Here is a 19177-nt window from a genome sequence, read left to right as displayed (position 1 = left end):
CTAAAGCAGGCTGAATGCCTGTGGCTATGGCTAGCATGATTAAAAATAATTTGGTTTTCTGAGCAGGTTAAATAAGTGCTTTGGAATGTTATTTATCCTGAGAATCACCATGGAGAGTCCAAAATTCAGGAATTCTGAATTAGTGAAGCCCAAATTAATGTGATTTATTATATTCCCTAGGTCAATCTTGAAGGCTGCACTTCCTTTTTTTTTTTTTTTTTTTGAGATGAAGTTTTGCTCATAGCCCAGGCTGGAGTGCAATGGTGCAATCTCGGCTCACTGCAACCTCTGCCTCCCTGGTTCAAGCGATTCTCCTGCCTCAGCCTCCTGAGTAGTGGGATTACATCATTCCTGGCCAGAGGTCACTTCTGACCCCATTCCCACCTTCTGCCACTCACATACTTGTTGATATAAATATCACCTATTTCCTGGTCACTATCAGCCCTAAAATATTTGTCAACTTTGGCCACTTTCCTAGAATAGACATCGGGCTTGTCATTGCTTTTGCCCTATAAGTGACATCTTTAGCAAAAGCACCTCTTCTCCAACAGTATCTGCCAGCCAGCGCCTGCAAGAATGGATAACTTAAAATGTTTCCTGTTGCGTAGGAATCAAGTATCAGATCTACAAATGCTGAATGTGTCACAGGTGGAAGAACGTTCTTCTGATGTACTCACAGCAAGTCACATGATACGGTGAAATACACATGACTCAGAATGAGGGCCAGGGGACCATGGGGCTGGGGGTTCCTCCCGTGTTTGTTGGGTACAGGATTAGCTAAGGAATGACAGCCAGCAAGAAGAGGGTGAGGCTCCTAACATGTTGCTGCAACTCCTGCTGACCCGATGTGCATGGGCAGGGTCCTTTGGAGAGTCAATAATGATGAAGAAAAGGATCCCGTGGCTTTTACCAAAATAAGTTTCTTTTCTCCTCTGAGTTATGGTGACATGCTTGCTAGCAGCTTACTCTTTCCTGTCTATCAAAGCCATCCTGACCATAAGTCCTGTTCCCCACACCTCTCCTCCCTCTCTAGGACTCATAAGAAGGGAACAAATACGGTGTTGCTTTGTAAATACCTCATTTCAACTCACATTAAGCTGAGCAAAGCCAAGGGAAGCCAGGGGCAGAGGTCAAGAGAACAAAAGATCAGAAATCTTTGCCCATCACCACCAGGTCTACGATTAAACGATGCAGACCTCAGAATATGCAGTGTTTTCCCAGATTTTCAACCCTTCCTGAGTATCTTTCCATCAATTGCCCTATTTAATTCATCACCATGTTTGCTCATTCCTCCTTCCAAGTACCTCTGAAATGTGTCCACTCTCACCTTCCATCACCCCATTGCAATGACCACCACCTCATTGATGTTAGATTGCTCTTAAGCTCCCCTCACACAACAGCCAGAGGATGATATTGAAAAAGACAAATCTTTCTTGCTTAGGATAAAAACAAAATTGATCAAATCAATCTGGTCTATTGGGACCTACCCGCCTGGCCCCTGCTACGCTCTCTAACCTCACTCCTTCGACAATGCAATCAAGCCCCACAGGCTTTTCTCAATTCCTCTAATAAGCCAAACTCGTTCCTGCTTCAGGGCCTTTGCACATGTGCTACCCTGTGCTTGACATACCCTCCTCCCAATTCCCTCCCTCCCATACTCAGCCAGTCACCGTAGTCACCACCTCCTCTTTGTGTGTCATTTTACTCCTCAAACTCCTCTCTCCTGGAACTCAGTCACACTGAAGTTCTGAATTTATAGGAATGACTATTTGATGAACTCTCTTTCCCATAAGATTTATAAGCTCCCAGAGACAATATTTTATCTTTTATTTACCATTGTATTCCCAGCTCCTAATACTATGCCTGGCAATTGGGGCATGAGTAAATCTTTGTTGACTGAATAAAAAACAATAACTTGGCCGGGCGCAGTGGCTCATGCCTGTAATCCCAGCACTTTGGGAGGCCGAGGCGGGTGGATCATGAGGTCAGGAGTTCGAGACTAGCGTGACCAACATGGTGAAACCCTGTCTCTACTAAAAATTAAAAAATTAGCTGGGTGTGGTGGCACACACCTGTAATTCCAGCTACTCAGGAGGCTGAGGCAGGAGAATCGCTTGAACCTGGGAGGCAGAGGTTGCAGTGAGCTGAGATCGCACCACTGCCCTCAGCCTGGGCGACAGAGTGAGACTCCGTATCAAAATAAATAAATAAATAAAATAACTTTTGTGATTATCCTACCAGCAGAGGAGGATGGTATACAAAGGAAGTACACAGATGAGAGCCCTGGCTTCAAATCCTGACTCTGCCATCTGTTGGGTGATCTTGGACCAGTTGAAGCTTTAGTTTTCTCATAAGTAAAATGGGTATAATCATATTTACATAAGGTTGCGAAGATGAGATATTTACCAACGGGGCACCCACTAGGTCCTTAGTGAACTACAGACATTGCCATCATTACTGTTATCATTCAGTATGGAGAGATGGGGTGGAAAGTCTTCTGGGGAGGCCACAGGCTCCTCAGGAAGAGTGACAGATTACTCACACCCAAAAGGAAACAGATAGTAACATTTTTTATTAAATATTACGGTGGATCAAAAAGTACAAAATATCTCTTGCCTGCTATGTGATTGGGAAACTATTGGCACGTAATACAGTATCAAAAGCAGTAATAAGTACAATTTGGAAAACATACAAAATTGAGTGTTTATAGTTGGCTCAGCATTCTTCTGGTAGTGTTTAAACTAATGTAAAGGTTACTCAATAACCTCTCCATTGGGAAACTATATAATATCACTGGGCCATGTTGCTATATACAAATAATCACCTTACAGAGCATAGAGGTTACATAGCTGGAATCACCAAAAGTATACAATATTTACAACACAGGAAAGTTTAAAAAAGTATAAACAGCCAAGAGATTATGCTGCTATTCTTCAGACATATTTCAACCATGAGGAGACAGGCAGAATATCAAATACACTAACAGCCAACACTGGACTTTAAGTGCTCAAGATAATCATTGCAATGGTGTGGGTCTCACCAGGGCAAACTCATTCCCATTTCTCTTTAAAATTGGGACAAGAGTAAAACTAGACCAGATGGGACTTGGCTGACCACCACCAAATGTGACTTTGTGGGACGATAAGTGAAGAGAAAGAAATGGTTCTCTTTGAAGGCACACTACATAAAATATTTTTGTGGGACCACCTCGAAATTTCCATCAGACACACCAACACAGTGAAATACAGTACTTGAGAATTCATGCACCAGGTCAGAAAGTTGTAAAGTTAACATCGAGTTTTAACAAACCCTTCTGTATATGCCCTGATAAACAAGTGAACTTAAGAGCTTCTAGCTAGTAAATAAATAAGTCAGTCCTGTGGCAAATATTACAAGTTTGAATCACTTACTAGAAGAATACTTAATTCCGAAACTCGGTTGGGCTGTTTTTATTTTTTTTATCATGTGGAGTTGCCAAACATTAAACCAGAAGTTGCACGGAAAAGTTTTTTAAAAATATTATTTAGAATCTCCAAATCTCCAATAAATCACAGACTTAGTGCATTTTGAATTGCAACATTTCTTGGAAGCCACACTCAGTAAATAGATTTATGACTCCACTGCCAATTCGATTCCACAGTTTCCTTTATAGAACTACCAATAACAATGGTTTGATTGCACAAAGAAAGGCTTGTGCAATTCCATTCAATAATAAGGCCCCTTGAACTCAAACAATGCAAACAAAGCCTTATTTAAGACATTTTAAAACGTCGTTCTCAGCCAATGAAGAATTCAATGGTCTTTTTGAAAGATTTCCAAGATCTCTGTTCAGAGTTTTAAAATAAATAACACACTGCTTCTGTTGGGAATGCATACCCCCATTTCTCTTTATTTGTCCTGATGTTTAGCCGAGGGTATGAGCTTCCTCAGACAGAAACAGTGAGTCTCCTCTCGGAAGAGATGAGAAAAACAAAAGCTGGACTATGTTAACATTGTTTGAAAATGGTGTGATCGAATTCCAACATGATGAAACCAGACTGAAATCATTGCAGTGGAAAAAACAAATGCCCCATATTCCAAATAGGTGAGCTCCACTGGGGACAGATGACCCCCCCCTTTTTTTTGAGACACGAACTCATAGAAACCACATATGCTCTAGCCCATGTCTGCTGCAGAACCACCGAAGTTTCCTTTTTCTTCCATGTCCTCCGATTCTGTGACCATTCAATCTAGTGCAACTTTCTTATATGTGTCCTGGCTAGCATCTTGCCAGCTGGAATTGAGATTTCCCCCCTCTAGCTTGTGCAATAGCAGGATAATCTGCACTCACACATTTATAATCTAAATTCTACTAGTCTATCTATGGTTCTATTAAATATATATATATTATTCCACAGGAAGGTAAATAATTAATTGAAGCAAATGGAACTCTTAACACTGGATCTCTACATTCTTGTGTTTCCACCTTTGGATATTAAGTATGTTACATTGAATATTTGGCTTCATATCATGGAGACATTTCAATACAAATGCACGGCATGCATGGCTTTATTTAAGAGCCGCAGTTTCATTGTTATCAGTTTTGATTATTTTGCAGTCGAGTTACCTATTTAGAAGTTGAAAATTGTCATCAATTTTCCCAGAATTAAGTATCTCAGAGGTAAAAGACTTAGTTAACTATGGTTCTAAAGTCTACTGGTAGTGTTGCGGGAGGGGCACAGTGGGTTGGGGAGTTCATCCAAGCGGTCTTCAGCAGGGATGGGACTTGGGGAGAAAATCCACTCTCTGTATCCATTGACTTTTAATTAACACAGTTAGAAAATGTGTCCACCTTAATGTTACATCTCGGTAGCAAATGGAATACAGTGGCAAGAATGACAACGGACATTCTCCACATCTTTTCACTGCCTGAGCAGCTTGACCATTTACTTCCAACAATAAAAGAAACCAGAAAGTGGACTGTATTGCCAGGTGGTTAAAAACATGACCCAAACCACCTTACATGTTTCTGTGTGTGTACACACAAAACTCACACCCCATAAAACCAAACAGGATGACTTTTCTTTTGAAAAGGCTAATCCAGTATGTCAGTTATCCCCAAAGATGTGGCCTGGGAGATTCTTCTTGGGAATGACAAGAAACCAACTGGATGAAAACAACGTGACTACTTATCACTCAAAAGACCGAGGCTAGAGAAGCTATCAGGACTGCAGCTGCTCCTCTTCTGGCCAGTTGAGCTCCATCCTCTTCCCAACCCCCTTTCCCAGACCATTTAAAGGAATCAGTGCCAATGCCAATGTAAATCATTTTGGCTCCTGTTCTAATTTCTGAAATTCCTAAAATATCTGTGCAGCCCACAAATATGTCCTCTAGACTCTGTTGTTATTCGGCAGCTTGCTGCCAGTGAGGTTTTTGTTTTTATGATTCCTCTGGTATGTAGGACAGTTTCACAGCCTAGATAAGGTAAGTACAATGCTCAATATTTTCACAGAACCCAATACTTCAAAGCAAAGCATTTGGCTGGGTAAGCAGTGTATAAGCTCTTTCAACTATGCCATTTATGAGGAACAAAATCCTTAAGTTGCAGATCTACAAAGGAACGTTCTTTGCACTATTGTGTGCTTGACTGTTTCTTTTTCATTTGTTCCACTAGAATCAGTTGCTTCAATTTGTAAACAATAACTTTACCACCCAAAGCTGCTCAAAATAAGATGTGGAAAAATTACAAACACACATCAACAACTAGGACAGTCAGTCAGCCTCGAAAACAAAACAAAAACAAAAAGACCTGCAAACAAAAGCAATACCATTTAATTAAAAAAAAAAAAAAAAAAAAAGACGAGAAGGAACTGGGAGAAAATGGAACTACCTGTATATAAATTAGGTGAGCAAACAGTGATACGGGTAGTTTTAAGAAGCAAATATATACAGTCAATTTAACAGTGTTTACTTCTCTGGATTGTTTAATAGTGTCAAAATGAAAGATCTATTGAAGTTTCACTATACATTGCATTGATTGAACCTTGGAGAGTTTTATGAAAAAGAGGGGCACCCTTGGCATGTTTGCCAGTCTTCCTTGCCCCTTCCTTTGAAATGCCTGCCTCTTTTTTGCCCAGATTGTTTCCTGACCATCTGAACTCAGATGGGGTCCTCTAAGTTCTTCCTGGATATTCACAAATCCCTTCACAAGGCCCACGTGCGAAGTGAATGATCTGGAGGTGCCTGGGCATCTGTGTTGGAAGGGAGTCAAGACTGACCAGCCAAGGCTAGAGTTGTCCCACAAAAATCAGGCATGTTCACCTCCCCTCTGGGCCCCTACAGCTGGGACTGATCGTAGCCTCAGATTAGAAGAAATACTGACTTCTAACTCTATAAGCCAGCACTCCTGGGTAAGGAGTGAAGCTCTGTTGGCCATGCCGCTTTGGACTGCTGGGCAGAGCTGAGCCTACAGTTTTGTACTGGGGTGCACGGATGACAGCTGGGAAGATGGAAAGGCAGCTTGAGGATTTATAGCAGCTAAAGGGTAAATGCTGTTATGCAAAAGGTCCCCATACGAACTTCCTACAGGTGTAGCCGCAGCCAAGTGTCTGTACAGCTGCTGTGAATTTGTCGGTGATGTAAAAATTCCTCTTTGCATCACAAGCGAGTGGAAAGCCAAGGGCTGCATGAGTGGAGAAAGCACAGTCTGGTTTTTCAAGTACTGCAGAGAATGAGAATACCCAGCCGGGAGCCTGGAGTTGAGGCCCGAGTTACACAGGCTCCCGGAATACAGACCTGGGAAGATAGGGGAGGAGAGCGGAAGCTTGTGGCCTTCTGATCCGCCCCCGGAATGCCCGCCGTGCGCTGCTTTGCTGCCTTCACTCTCCTGCTCAGAGGCCTTCTCCTTCCCAGAGACCTCCTTGGATGAGTCTAAGGGAGACACTGCCCGGGCCTTTTTCCCTGCAATCACAAGGTCCAAATCCTCCAGGCTGCGCTTGATCGGCCGCGCCGCCCCAATGTTCTGCGGGCTCATTTTCCGGTGCAGGATTGGGTGGACCATGCCTTCCATCTTCTTGAAATTCTCCAGTCTCACATGGTGAGGTTTTCCTGATCTTGAAAGCGATTCAGGGTATTTTTTAGGGCCCGACACGGTCATGGGTGATACCCGACAGGCTTTGGGGTGACAGTCTCGACTCTGGCTGCCTAAGACCTGGAACTGGGAGACGCCTTTGCTCTCCTGGGACCCTGTGGTGGAGTGAGCCAGGCCCAGGACCTTGCCGGTAGGTTTGTGCGGGTTCTTGGGAAGGCTCAGATCTGTAGGCTGATCATCCGTAGGGGCTTCTGCTGCCGCCGACTTTTTGTCTTGCAGATGCAGGGACGTGAGATAATTTACATGGAGCTTTTCTTGGTGTCTGTGGGAAGGAAAATAACTGTTTTCCGATTCCCTGTACATGTCCCTGGAAGGGTATTTGGATGTCTGTTCATTATGAAGATGGTGCTCGGTGTGTCTGTAGAGGCTATGGAGATGAGGGGATGAGTAGAAATCAGCCAGGAAGCTAGGCATGTGGGAATGGGGGAGGGCCCTTTTCTCTAAGAGTTTATCCTTGCCCTCCTGAATTTCTTGCTTCAGGACGTAGGAGTCAGCAAGGGGGTTAAGGTGATGCTTGGAGAAGCTGCAGCGGTGGGGATCTGATCGACTCAGTTTCTCATGCTTAAAGATGTCATTGATGGTCTTTCTCTCTTCGGAGGGCTTGCTTCTGAAACTCTGGACGTGCTGAATCACTGATGGCCGGCTGACCGCCATATGGTCAGTGCTTTGGCCATGGTGGGCCTGGGACAAACTGGAACACAAGTCATCCCTAGCAATCAGTTTCTTTTTGCTGATCAAAGGGGGTGGGGAGCCATAAGGGTAGCTGCTGGAGAGGCTGGCCCCACTCACTTGGGACAAAAGCTTTTTCTTGGCCAGTGGGGACATGATGCCTGGGTTGCCCCTAGAGTAGAGCAGGGGCGTGTAATTAAGTCCATGGTTCTCATTCATGGGCCCAGTCAGGTCTTTGTCTTTGAACATGTCAAACGACTGGACCACAAGGACCTTTGGGGTCTGCTTGAGCGCATTGTGGATGTCATCATTGCCCAGCTGGTCCACCTTCACGGTGCAGTTGGCGATGTAATCCGCCATGGCGGGTAGTTTGTCATCCTCCGTCTCATTCTGATTTGCCAGCGGTGGCTGTGTGGTGGGGAAGCTGGGGAAGGATGCTTCTTGGGGTTCACTTTCAGGGATCTCTGTAAAACAGCACAGTTTGGATTCTTGTTTTGAGTCCACCAGGGCACTAGGAGAGGTGAGTGGCTGTTTGCTGGCCCCAGGGACCAAGGCTGAATCTTTTTCTGGGGCCAGAGGAGCACTTGGGAGTGGAGGTGTGGGCCCCTTCTCTCCCACCTCCTCTGCCACCTTCTCACTGTTGGAACCTTGGTCTGTTTCGTTGTCCTTCTCTGGGTCTATTCTGGACGCCAGGGGCTTCGCTGAAAATTCCTGGTACCCTTCTATTTTTTTCTTCATGTCTGCTGCTGGGAGAGGCTCAGGGATGCTTTTCTGGCTTAAAGTCTCTTGTTCTTTTTCTTGCTCTGATGAAACCTGGTAACATATTTCAAAAGACAGTCAGAAGAAAACCAAATACACTGACACGTTTTGCTATGAAATAAAATATTCCACACAGCAGTTTTACTTGAAAACAGGCTTGTCAATCAGCTCATGAAGTTTCTGTAAAGCTTTATTACTCCCCAATCATGGCTCTAAACAAAGAAATCTAAATTACAGAAACATTAGGGGAAATATGCATATTCGCTTCAGTCCCTTATGAGACACCTATCAAAATAGCAAAGTGTTATGTACTGATGGTATACAATCATATCACTCCTTGATTCTAATATATAGTTTAATTCTAAGGTTGTCTTCTTGTCAAATCAGTCAATTATCCAAATGGGTTTTAAATTACATGTTGTGTTTTATGATACTCCTGAGAAAGATTTTTTTAAAGCATTTCTCTTTCAAAAATCCAACCAACCCCGTGTTAACAACAAACAACGAACCTATTGCAACTCCTTGCTTTTCTTTAACAGGGCGAATCCCTTCCCAAGGTATTCAATATGATGCACTGAAGATTAGCAATGCATAAGTGTTAATAATTTCTACTCAGGGCCAGATGACATGCAGATAATGATAAAATATTGACAAAGTTATGAAGATTTCTTGGCAGCCTGTCTACCGGAGGGACAGAGGAAACTAAGTCCTTCTAGGTTGCAGCAAACTACATTTCTATTAAAGCCCAAAATGAAGTTGTCAAAATTCAGTCAGTCAGTGCCACTGCAAATATAGCTTTGCTGTTCAATGAAATAAATTATAGTCAATGAGATAGACACTCCTTATGTGACCCTACCTACTGACAGAAGTTGTGGGTACCAATTCGACCCATTTACTGCATTACGTAGCCATGTAAACTTTGACCTTAAGAGGTCATTTTAACTTTCCATCTATGACCCAGCTGACTGACAAGCCCTTTCAAAACTGCTGTCATGCTGCCCTGACATGTCTTAGCAGAGCAGTCACAAAACAGTTGTACTGAGCTGGTCTTCTTCCCCTCCTTTTTCCATCTCATCCCTTGAACTTTGTTCTTCTCTGTTAAGAAAAGAAGTGCCTGTAATCTCAGCACTTAGGGAGGCCGAGGCAGGCGGATCACCTGAGGTCAGGAGTTCAAGACCAGCCTGGTCAACATGGCGAAACCTCATCTCTAGTAAAAAAAACAAAAATTAGCCAGGCGTGGTGGCAGGCGCCTGTAATCCCAGCTACTCAGGAGGCTGAGGCAGGAGAATTGCTTGAACCCCAGAGGTGGAGGATGCGGTGAGCCAAGATCACGCCATTGCACTACAGCTTGGGCAACAAGAGTGAAACTCTCAAAAAAGAAAAAGAAGGAAGGAAGGAGGGAGGGAGGGAGGAAGGGAAGGAAGGAAGGAAGAAGGAAGGAAGGAAGGAAGAAAGGATGGAAGGAAGGAAGGAAGGGTGGGTCTGCCAATTAGCATCTTTGGGTAAGATTGAGGATGCTGGTTTAGGAATATGTGGGAACAAAAGTTTTAAGAAATCACAACTATTTCACAGGTATTTTTCCTTAAATCCCGTAAAAAAAAAAAAACCCTGAATTTTAGGGACATGTTATACCTAAGAGTCTTTGATTATCATAATTATTTCTTTTTCTTTTTTTTTTTGTAGTAGTGCTACTACTACAAGCTGCCTTTTCCAGTACAAATATCATTACTTATTCTACGTTAATAATCATCATTGGTCTCTTGAGCTTATACATGACATAAAAATACAGAAAAGTGAGTATGGCAAGGGGAAAAGGCAAATTGCATCTAATTGTTAGTTTCTTATAGGGCTATAGTTTGACGCAGGGCAATGGGGGATACTCAGTCCCACTGAAGTTTCTATGATGTAGACCTGCAGTTATATCAGAGTCCCATGCTTTGGGTTGTAAAACAGGTTTAGGAAGTCTTTGAAAGCTAGGCAGAAAAAAGTAAAGGACTTTTTTTCTAGGAAGACATTTTATGATCTGCTTAGTATGTTAAATGTTAGCTTCCCTCCATGCGACTTGCAATCCCATTACCTGAATACAGTGGATTCAACCCGAGGGAATTTATCACCCTTTCTATCTCCATTGAGTTCACCACTTCATATTGAAAACACCAAAAAGTAAAAGCAATGAAAACAATAAAATCCAAACCAAAAACCCCAAATAGAGTTAATGAGAAAAAATACACCTGGCTAATAACATGGTTCTATGTTAGAGGTGAGAAGTGATTCTTATTATAAGGTCAGCCTTGGAGAGGGTGGAAGATTCCATGAGGTTTAGATAACCTCATCATGACAACTTTCAAAACCTGAGACACTTACAGCTGCCTGAAGGGAACAGTTGCAGCCTACAGGAAACACAAAGCCTAACAGCTTTCAGGGTTTCTATGGACTCCAGGGAGTAAGGCTCCACTCTTGGGAATGGTCATCTCCCAAGCTGACAGGCTCAGTGCATAGGCTAAGGATTCCTCCTACCATTCTCAAACCAACCATTTCAAACTTAATCCCCAAAGTGGAGACATTCAAGGGTCATCTGTCCCCTTGGTCCTCAGTTTATCCCCTGGTGTTTTGTGTACATATGGCAGCTAATAGAAAACACTCATCTGAAACCCTATAATAAATCACCAGGCCAAAAGTATCAAGGAAAAATGGAATGTAAGCATGCACTTGGAATTTCCTTGCTTTTGGCCATTTATGTTGCAAGCTTGCAGATGTTGAGAAATCTGCTTCATCTGGCCAGAGACGGTGGCTCACACCTGTATTCCTAGCACATTGGGAGGCCAAGGCAGGCGGATCATTTGAGGTCAGGAGTTCGAGATCAGCCTGACCAACATGGTGAAACCCTGTCTCTACTAAAGATACAAAAATATTAGCCGGGTGTGGTGGCACACGCCTGTAGTCCTAGCTACTCGGGAGGCTGAGGTAGGAGAATCACTTGAACCTGGGAGGCGGAGGTTGCAGTGAACTGAGATCGCACCACTGCACTCTAGCCTGGGCGACAGAGACAGACTCTGTCTCAAAAACAAAACAAAACAACAACAAAAAAACCTGCATCATCTTCTTCCTCCTCCCCCTTTTTAGTTACTAGAGCTTAAAATAATTATGAAACTTAATAAAAACAAAAAAACCACAAATTTCTAATCTTGGTGTCAATACTATTTTCTTATGTAAGAGTCAGTTGGGTAAGTTGATGTCTAGATGGGAGGTTGGTGCGTGTTGTACATGTGCGATTTAAACCAGTGTTTAATTATGGAGCCTCTTCATGTGTTCATTATAAACCTGATTTTTTAGGGGGTATTTAATATCAGCACCAAAATTCCCTCTGGGGTTGAATCCTAGAACATGCTGTCTCCAAATGTGGCTGCTCAGTTTTTTTTTTTTTTTTTTATGGGCAGCAGCGTTTTTTATTATTCATGTTGAAATGGAGCCCAGATCAGCCTACATGACTGGCTGCACGCTGGGGGTAATGGCTTCTACCAAAAGGCTGTTGGGGGCTTAAAAAGTGCAGAAACTACCTTTTAATATGAAAAATAATAATGGTTTCAGATGAACCATTTCAAAATTTCCCTATAAATAATATGCACTTAAGATTTTTTTTTCTTTTCTCTCTTTTTTTTTTTTTTTTGCGATAGAGTCTCTCTCTGTCGCCCAGGCTGGAGTGCGGTGGCACGATCTCGGCTCACTGCAAGCTCCGCCTCCCGGGTTCACGCCATTCTCCTGCCTCAGCCTCCCCAGTAGCTGGGACTACAGGCGCCCGCCACCACGCCCAGCTAATTTTTTCTATTTTTAGTAGAGATGGGGTTTCACTGTATTAGCCAGGATGCTCTCTAGCTCCTGACCTCGTGATCCACCTGCCTCTGCCTCCCAAAATGCTGGGATTACAGGCGTGAGCCACCATGCCCGGCCGCACTTAAGATTTTCCTAAATTGGGCTCAACCCATGGCTGTTGCACAGAAATCAATTATGGGAGACAAACACATCTCTAAAGTTTTCAGGAGAATCTTGCAGGATACAGCACCACAGTTCCAAGGTCCCTCTTTCCTAGACCCGCAAAGCATTTTTTTTGAGACACGGTCTCACTCTGTCACCCAGGCAGGAGTGCAGTGGTATAATCACAGCTCACTGCAGCCTTTACCTCCCAGGGCTCAGGTTATCCTCCCACCTCAGCCTCTCCAGTAGCTGGGACCACAGGGTGTACCACCATGCCTAATATTTGTATTTGTATTTTTTTTTTTTTTTTTTTGAGATGGGGTCTCACTCTGTCACCCAGGCTGGAGTGCAGTGGCGCGATCTCGGCTCACTGCAAGCTCCGCCTCCCGGGTTCATGCCATTCTCCTGCCTCAGCCTCCCCAGTTGCCGGGACTACAGGCGCCCACCACCACACCTGGCTAATTTTTTGTATTTTTAGTAGAGACAGGGTTTCACCATGTTAGCCAGGATGGTCTCGATCTCCTGACCTCGTGATCCGCCCACCTCAGCCTCCCGAAGTGCTGGGATTACAGGCGTGAGCTTTGTTTGTAGAGATTGGGTTTCACCATGTTGCCCACGCTCTTCTCGAATTCCTGGGCTCAAGCAATCCACCTGCCTTGGCCTCTCAGAGTGCTAGGATTACAAGCGTGAGCCACCATGTCCAGCCCCAAAATATGTTTTAAAGTCACACCAGCACCCTCAGATAGACTGGCTGTGGAATGGCCAAGAAGCCATGTTTTCACAGTGAAATTATTTGATGTTAGTGTAGCTCTGGATCCTTCTGTCTTGAAGGCTGAGCATTTGCTATCAGTTTTCTACAGGATGTTTGTATCTTTCTAGATTCTATTCCTGGGCTATCCCATTCAATACTAGGCACTGGATTTCATCTCATGAGCAGGCTGAAAGGCTTTCAGGAATTGGGGAACTAAGTGGGGAACTGTGAAGCTTAGATTTCTTGGTTTCTTCATTAAGCCATCCAACTGTGCAGGGACACAGCTGTGGATTCAGGGTTCTAGAAGGACCTCGAGGCAGCACATGTCTTCCAGAGGTATTTCTGTGGAGCAAAGCAACTCACCTCTGCTGCATCCTGGGGCTTTGGGGCATTTTCTTTTTCTTTCTTGCTTTTAGGTATTTCATGTTTGATGCGTTTGGTTCCAGATACTTTTGTTTTATTCTCATTTTCCTGTGAACTATTCTCCTGTTTCCGAGGTTTGATTGGAGGCAGGGGCTTATCTTCTTCTCCTTTAATAAACCTTTCATATGGTAGGATTAATCTAAAAGGTTAACAGAAGAGATGATGGGTCAGTTGAGTAATTCCAGTAGCATCAATGCTTTGGGGGTTTACTTTCTTTTCCCAATATAAGCAAATTATTAAATGACTTCATCTCCAGTGACACTGCTATACTTCTATAAACTTATTCCACACTTTAGTGTTCTGCTTCCTTGGTCAAAATCAGTACGTGGTAACTTAACACTTCTCAGCAAGACCTCTTTTTGGTTTTGTGGGTCTATAGACCAAGATACCAATGGAAGCATCCAACATTAACAATATCACCATCACTCCCCATGGCACCTGGCTAAGTGCTAACAAAACTGCAACAATAATGCTAGCTGCTTTACCAGTCCATCAACAACTATTTATTGAGCACATACTATAGGCAGTGTTCTAGGCACTGAGACACAGCCGTGAACCAAACATTCAAAGCCTCTGAGCTCATGAAGCTTATATTCTAGTAGGTATTAGCATGTGCCAAGTACATTTAAAGATTATTTTATGTAAACTCCACAATATCCCTATGGAGTATTATTATTATTCTCTTTTTAACATATGAGGCAATTGAGGCCTAAAAAGGTTAAACAATTTGCCTGAGAGTCATACCATTTGTTAGAGGTGAGATCTGAACCTAGTGCTGCCCATCTGAAAAGATTTTATTTTCATTCATGTCAAGATAGAGATGAAACATCTAAGATAAAAAGGTCAATGAAAGGCAAGCACAGCGGGGCCAAGAGACAGTTTAGTCTTATCCCACAGCTCTGAGTGGGGTAGGGGACTCCGCTAGGAGTTCTGTTTTAGGGTGCTAAGTAAAAGATCGCCCCAGCGAGATGGAAGGCAGACAGACTATGCAAGCCACAAAAACCAGAGGCCTGAAAATTTCAAGCGTTTTAATTATATAACTTTTTAAACAAACTGCATAAAATTGTTCTAAAAAGAGAAACATCAAACAGCTCTAGTTTTAATCTGTTTTCCCTTTGCGACGTAGCTCTTTATCTGAAAGGGAAAAATAGCTGATGTAATTAAAAAGGATGGATTGCATTACAATCTCTGTTTCAACTTCAGTGATTAAAGTTTTTATAATGCATTTGGTATGATTAATGACTCATTGTGGGATTAATATAAGACTCAGCCTTAAAAATATGAACTTTAATACAGCAAACATAATTTGTTTTAAATAAGACAAGTTGACTCAATGAAGAAAATGTACTTGGCTTATAAACATCATAAGTCTGTTCAAATATTGGGGATCCTGATTACTTTTAAACTAAGATTCTCAGGCAAAAAATTCCTTGGTCTGGATATTGGTTTGCTATCCTCAAATTGGTTTCTGTCTATGTTATTTGGATCTCAACTGCTTAACCATACACGATTGTTCAGGTTTGACAGTACGGATGTGGGGACATTTGTGATCCTAATATTTTGCTCTTTAATAAAATACCAATAAAACTATGGGAAAATCAGATCCCAGTTTATAGCATATTAGAAACAAAATTCATTTACTTAGCATGCTTGGACAAGGTATGAGCAAGGAGGCGTGAATAATACTTTGGAGCCCTACATCTGGCAGTTGGCCAGCCATGAAGATCAACAGAGCCCATGGGGAATAGTTATCTTCAGATCCCATTACAAACTGAGTTTAAACATGTTACAGCTGCTAAAACTGGAAACTGCCCTCCCTATGTAGACTTACTAAAATAATATATGGCTGCCAAATACCTGCTTCCCACTGTAATATTACAGTTAATGTTTATATAATAAAAAGCATAACTAAGCAGAAAAAGAGAGAAAAAAGCAATCCTGTTCATACTTGAATTTATTCTGTCTCATCTGTAAAGTCCCCAACATTCCCCCCAATTCCTTTTTTCTGCCTGGTTCTGCCAGGGACTTTATCCTCTTCAATATTGGCAGGTTGTGGATTTTTGTCCGGGAGCAAAATGCATTGAATATTTTAAACTGGAAAGATATTTTAAATTGACTTTAATGAAAACATATTTTATTGTTGGGACAGATAGGTTTGTTTTACTTTTGTTTTGTTGCCATGGGAACTCAAGGAGCACTGAAGTCTGGGTATTCCAATGATAGCAATTTGCTGGTACCACCCTTCCCCCAACTTCATTTTCTGATGGAGATGGTGACACCACGAGGGACCCTCTTTACTGAGAAGAATGACAGCATTACCTCTGAGTGTGGGGAGGGGAGGAGGGAAAGCAGAGAACTGGGTGGGAGAGATACCCCATGGACCCCCAAGGACCCGTCACTCTGGGTTCTGAGAGCCCTGGGCCAACCTGGCTAAGGAGACTTTAATTTCCTTTTCTAATTTTGCAAGCTCACAAAGCAGGGCACCATTCTCATTTCAGTTCCTTTTTTTTTTTTTTTTTCTTTTTTTTTTTTTTTTTTTTTCTCCCCTTCACTCAACTCAGCAGCTGGCTGGCTGACAGCAGTAAAAAATACATTTCACTTTGCTGGTCAAAGGCCTAAAGCCAGAAGCAGGAAATCTGGAGTTAAATGTTTCTTGTATCTGGAAAGAGGCATGACTAAGGTAAAACTGAATCCAAACACAAGCCCTACTTGTTCAAGGCTTCCAGAGAGAGTATGTGAGAGTGTGTGAGTGTATGAGAGAGTGTGTGTGTGTAAAGGTCAATTGAGTGTTTTTTCCCCCCCTTTTAAATCACTGAAAGATAATTATAGTGGCTTGGGGAAAAAAGGCTCCTAAAATAAAACAAGCAAGGCAGAAGCTAAAAGGAAGCAAGTAGAAATATGACCAGCTAAGCTTTGAAGAACAGGGCATGGTCTCGCACGGCACACAATCGCTGCTTCATATAGTGATTTCCGTTTGGTGCACTTTTCACTGAATGTTTTTTCAGTTATCCTGTCATGGTACAACACAATTACCCCACAGGATATGATCTTATCATATGATTATTAGAAGTTTTTACAGTACAAGAGGACAAAAGCTATTATAGGTTTCTGAACATTTAAACGTTCAATGTACATGTGGTACCATTAAAAACAGGTTAGCCTTAGATTAGGTCAACACTGCCCTATGTAGAAAGCTGAGTAGGTTTGTATTATATAGAATTTAGTAAAATGCACCATGCCTGTGCCTTCAGGATGATTATTTCTCAAATATTTGTAGCACAGCAAAGATTTTATCAGTTTCTAAACTGTACAGATAAAAGCAAACATGCACTCCAGCCCCCAAGAATTCATTACACGGGAGAAATATTTTCAATGGACTGCAACTCTAAGAATGGGGGCTGGCTTTTAGGTGGGTGGAAGTCATGGGGAAGAGAAGCAATATATTCATTAGAAAATCCAGAGAGATTTGCCCCTTCCTGATCTACATCTAGTCTGGGGATTGAAAGCTGGACAGATAAATGGGCCTTTATTATTATCCAGATTTCACATTTCAGATTAGCAAAATGCTTATTTACGATGCGATTAATGGATCTGAAATAGGTAAGCCATTATGTATTAAAAAATAACATCTTTCCATAGGCATAAGATTTGCAGCAGCATGAGATTTTATTTTTCCCTAGGAATAATACAAGAATAACATTTTCCACCCCAAAGCAGAAACAGTAGGGGGGCCTTTTGCTATCACGGAGATTCTTATTAAATTCAGTCACTGTGAAAAGCAAGATTTTTTTCCCCTCCGCATTCTTCTTTCTTAAAAAAAAAAAAAAAAAAAAGACTTAAAATCAACCCAAGTTAAAATTAACAAATCAATAGCATTATAACCTTGATTTGTTAGCATCTGAGCTACTAAATTATCATCATACATGAAATTGCTGGTTTGAAAAGATTTCGGCTTTGCTAAATCTCAAGTTAAATAATGGTGCTCAGTACACTAGGTTTTTAGATCTGCCTCATCTGATATTATGAAAAATTCAATACATTTCTCTACAGCAGAAGTCAGGGGTCAGCAAATCTATTACAGTAATGTAAGTAATCTGGCAACCTGCCAACTCTTTCTCTCTTTTATTATTATTTTTAAACACTAAGGCAGATAATTTTATATTTACAAAGTCTAAAATCCTCCAGGGCCTTGCCTCTCTTTCTCAACAAAAAGCAGCAGCCTTGCATTAGAGAAGTGTATACCACACATGTCCTCATCATTTGCATTTTGTACAAAAGAAGAAAAGACCCTTCATCTTTATTACACAACATTCCCCTCCCTTCCTCAGAAGCAGAGGAAAAATAATGTCAAACCTCATCTGAACAAGTAACCACTAATGTCTCCGGTATTGATGAATGCTTGCATGGAATGACTGAACTTTTGGGCCAAAATATTTAGCAAACACTGCTTAATAGGAAAAATGAGAATCCATCTATTTACAGAGCTTGAAAAATGGTATTACAATAATGTCTGGAACCGACTGAATCCAGAGAGTGGGGGCAAGAAGTGGTGAACTTTTAGGGTTGTATTTGAATCCCAGTCACCCCAGTTACTACATAGGCACTCTATGGTATCAAATCGGTGAGAAATTCCAGACCTAAAGGTTTGCTGGTGTCCTTGGAGCAGAATATTTTCTAGGGGCAGAGGGAAATAACATTGGTGCATGTCAGGTCAAAGATGCCACTACTGGCCAGGTGCGGTGGCTCACGCCTGTCATCCCAGCTCTTTGGCAGGCGGAGGCAGGCGGATCACTTGGGGTCAGGAGTTTGAGACCAGCCCATCTCTACTAAAAATACAATAATTAGCCAGGCGTGGTGGTGCGTGCCTGTAATCCCAGCCACTTGGGAGACTGAGGCAGGAGAATTGCTTGAACTCCAGTGGCAGAGGTTGAAGTGAGTCGGGATCATTTCACTGCACTCCAGCCTGGGTGACAGAGTGAGACTCCGTCTCAAAAAAAAAAAAAAAAAAAAAGGCACTACTATACTATTCTAATACTATTAGGCATTTTTTTTTTGTAGTAACAACAAAATGACATATTGGTTCAACTGGGACTTCAGACCTGATCTCACCCCAAATGGAGTCATTACACCTCTGAGTTGATTCCAGGCTTGATAAATTTCTACGGCTTGGCCAGACATTTCCCTTTGCAGGCAGAAATTGAAAATATAACTTCACTGTGAAGTATGGGAAGGAATCTTTCACCAAATATGGAGCCAATAGAAGGTATATTTTTCCTTTCTGAAGATGAGGTAAACATACTTGTTACAGTTCCAATAAGCATAGAGAGTTTTTCTAATCTCACATACTGTTCACCTCTTAGGTGCTAGACCATGACAATAAAAGTGGAAGAAGAGCTTTTGGGGGTAGGGAACCAAACCAACAGCCAAATACACAAATGTGCTATGTAAATGAGCAGAGAAATGAGAATGTTTCC

At 42.2% G+C, this 19177-nt stretch overlaps 1 protein-coding gene across 4 annotated transcripts in view; it reads right to left on the bottom strand.

The window, feature by feature from the left end:
* Positions 1 to 2551: 2551 nt before the first annotated feature.
* The window catches only part of ARID5B (AT-rich interaction domain 5B), a 195221-nt gene continuing 178595 nt past the window's right edge, over positions 2552 to 19177 (bottom strand). For 2 of the 4 annotated variants that reach the window (XM_032138093.2, XM_032138121.2), the window contains 2 exons: positions 13644 to 13842; positions 2552 to 8611 (listed from right to left, as the gene is read on the bottom strand). In XM_032138093.2, the coding sequence (XP_031993984.1) occupies positions 6446 to 8611; positions 13644 to 13842 (2365 nt within the window). In that variant the 3' untranslated portion in view covers positions 2552 to 6445. The remainder of the gene's footprint in view (positions 8612 to 13643; positions 13843 to 19177) is intronic. The other 2 variants (XM_032138076.2, XM_032138102.2) reach the window with 1 other exon arrangement.

The sequence above is a fragment of the Hylobates moloch genome, unplaced genomic scaffold, assembly GCF_009828535.3.
Source record: "Hylobates moloch isolate HMO894 unplaced genomic scaffold, HMol_V3 SCAFFOLD_3, whole genome shotgun sequence".
In the NCBI taxonomy this organism is placed as follows: Eukaryota; Metazoa; Chordata; class Mammalia; order Primates; family Hylobatidae; genus Hylobates; species Hylobates moloch.
The sequence above is the reverse complement of the archived record's forward strand: the minus strand, read 5'-3'. Positions and strand labels throughout refer to the sequence as shown.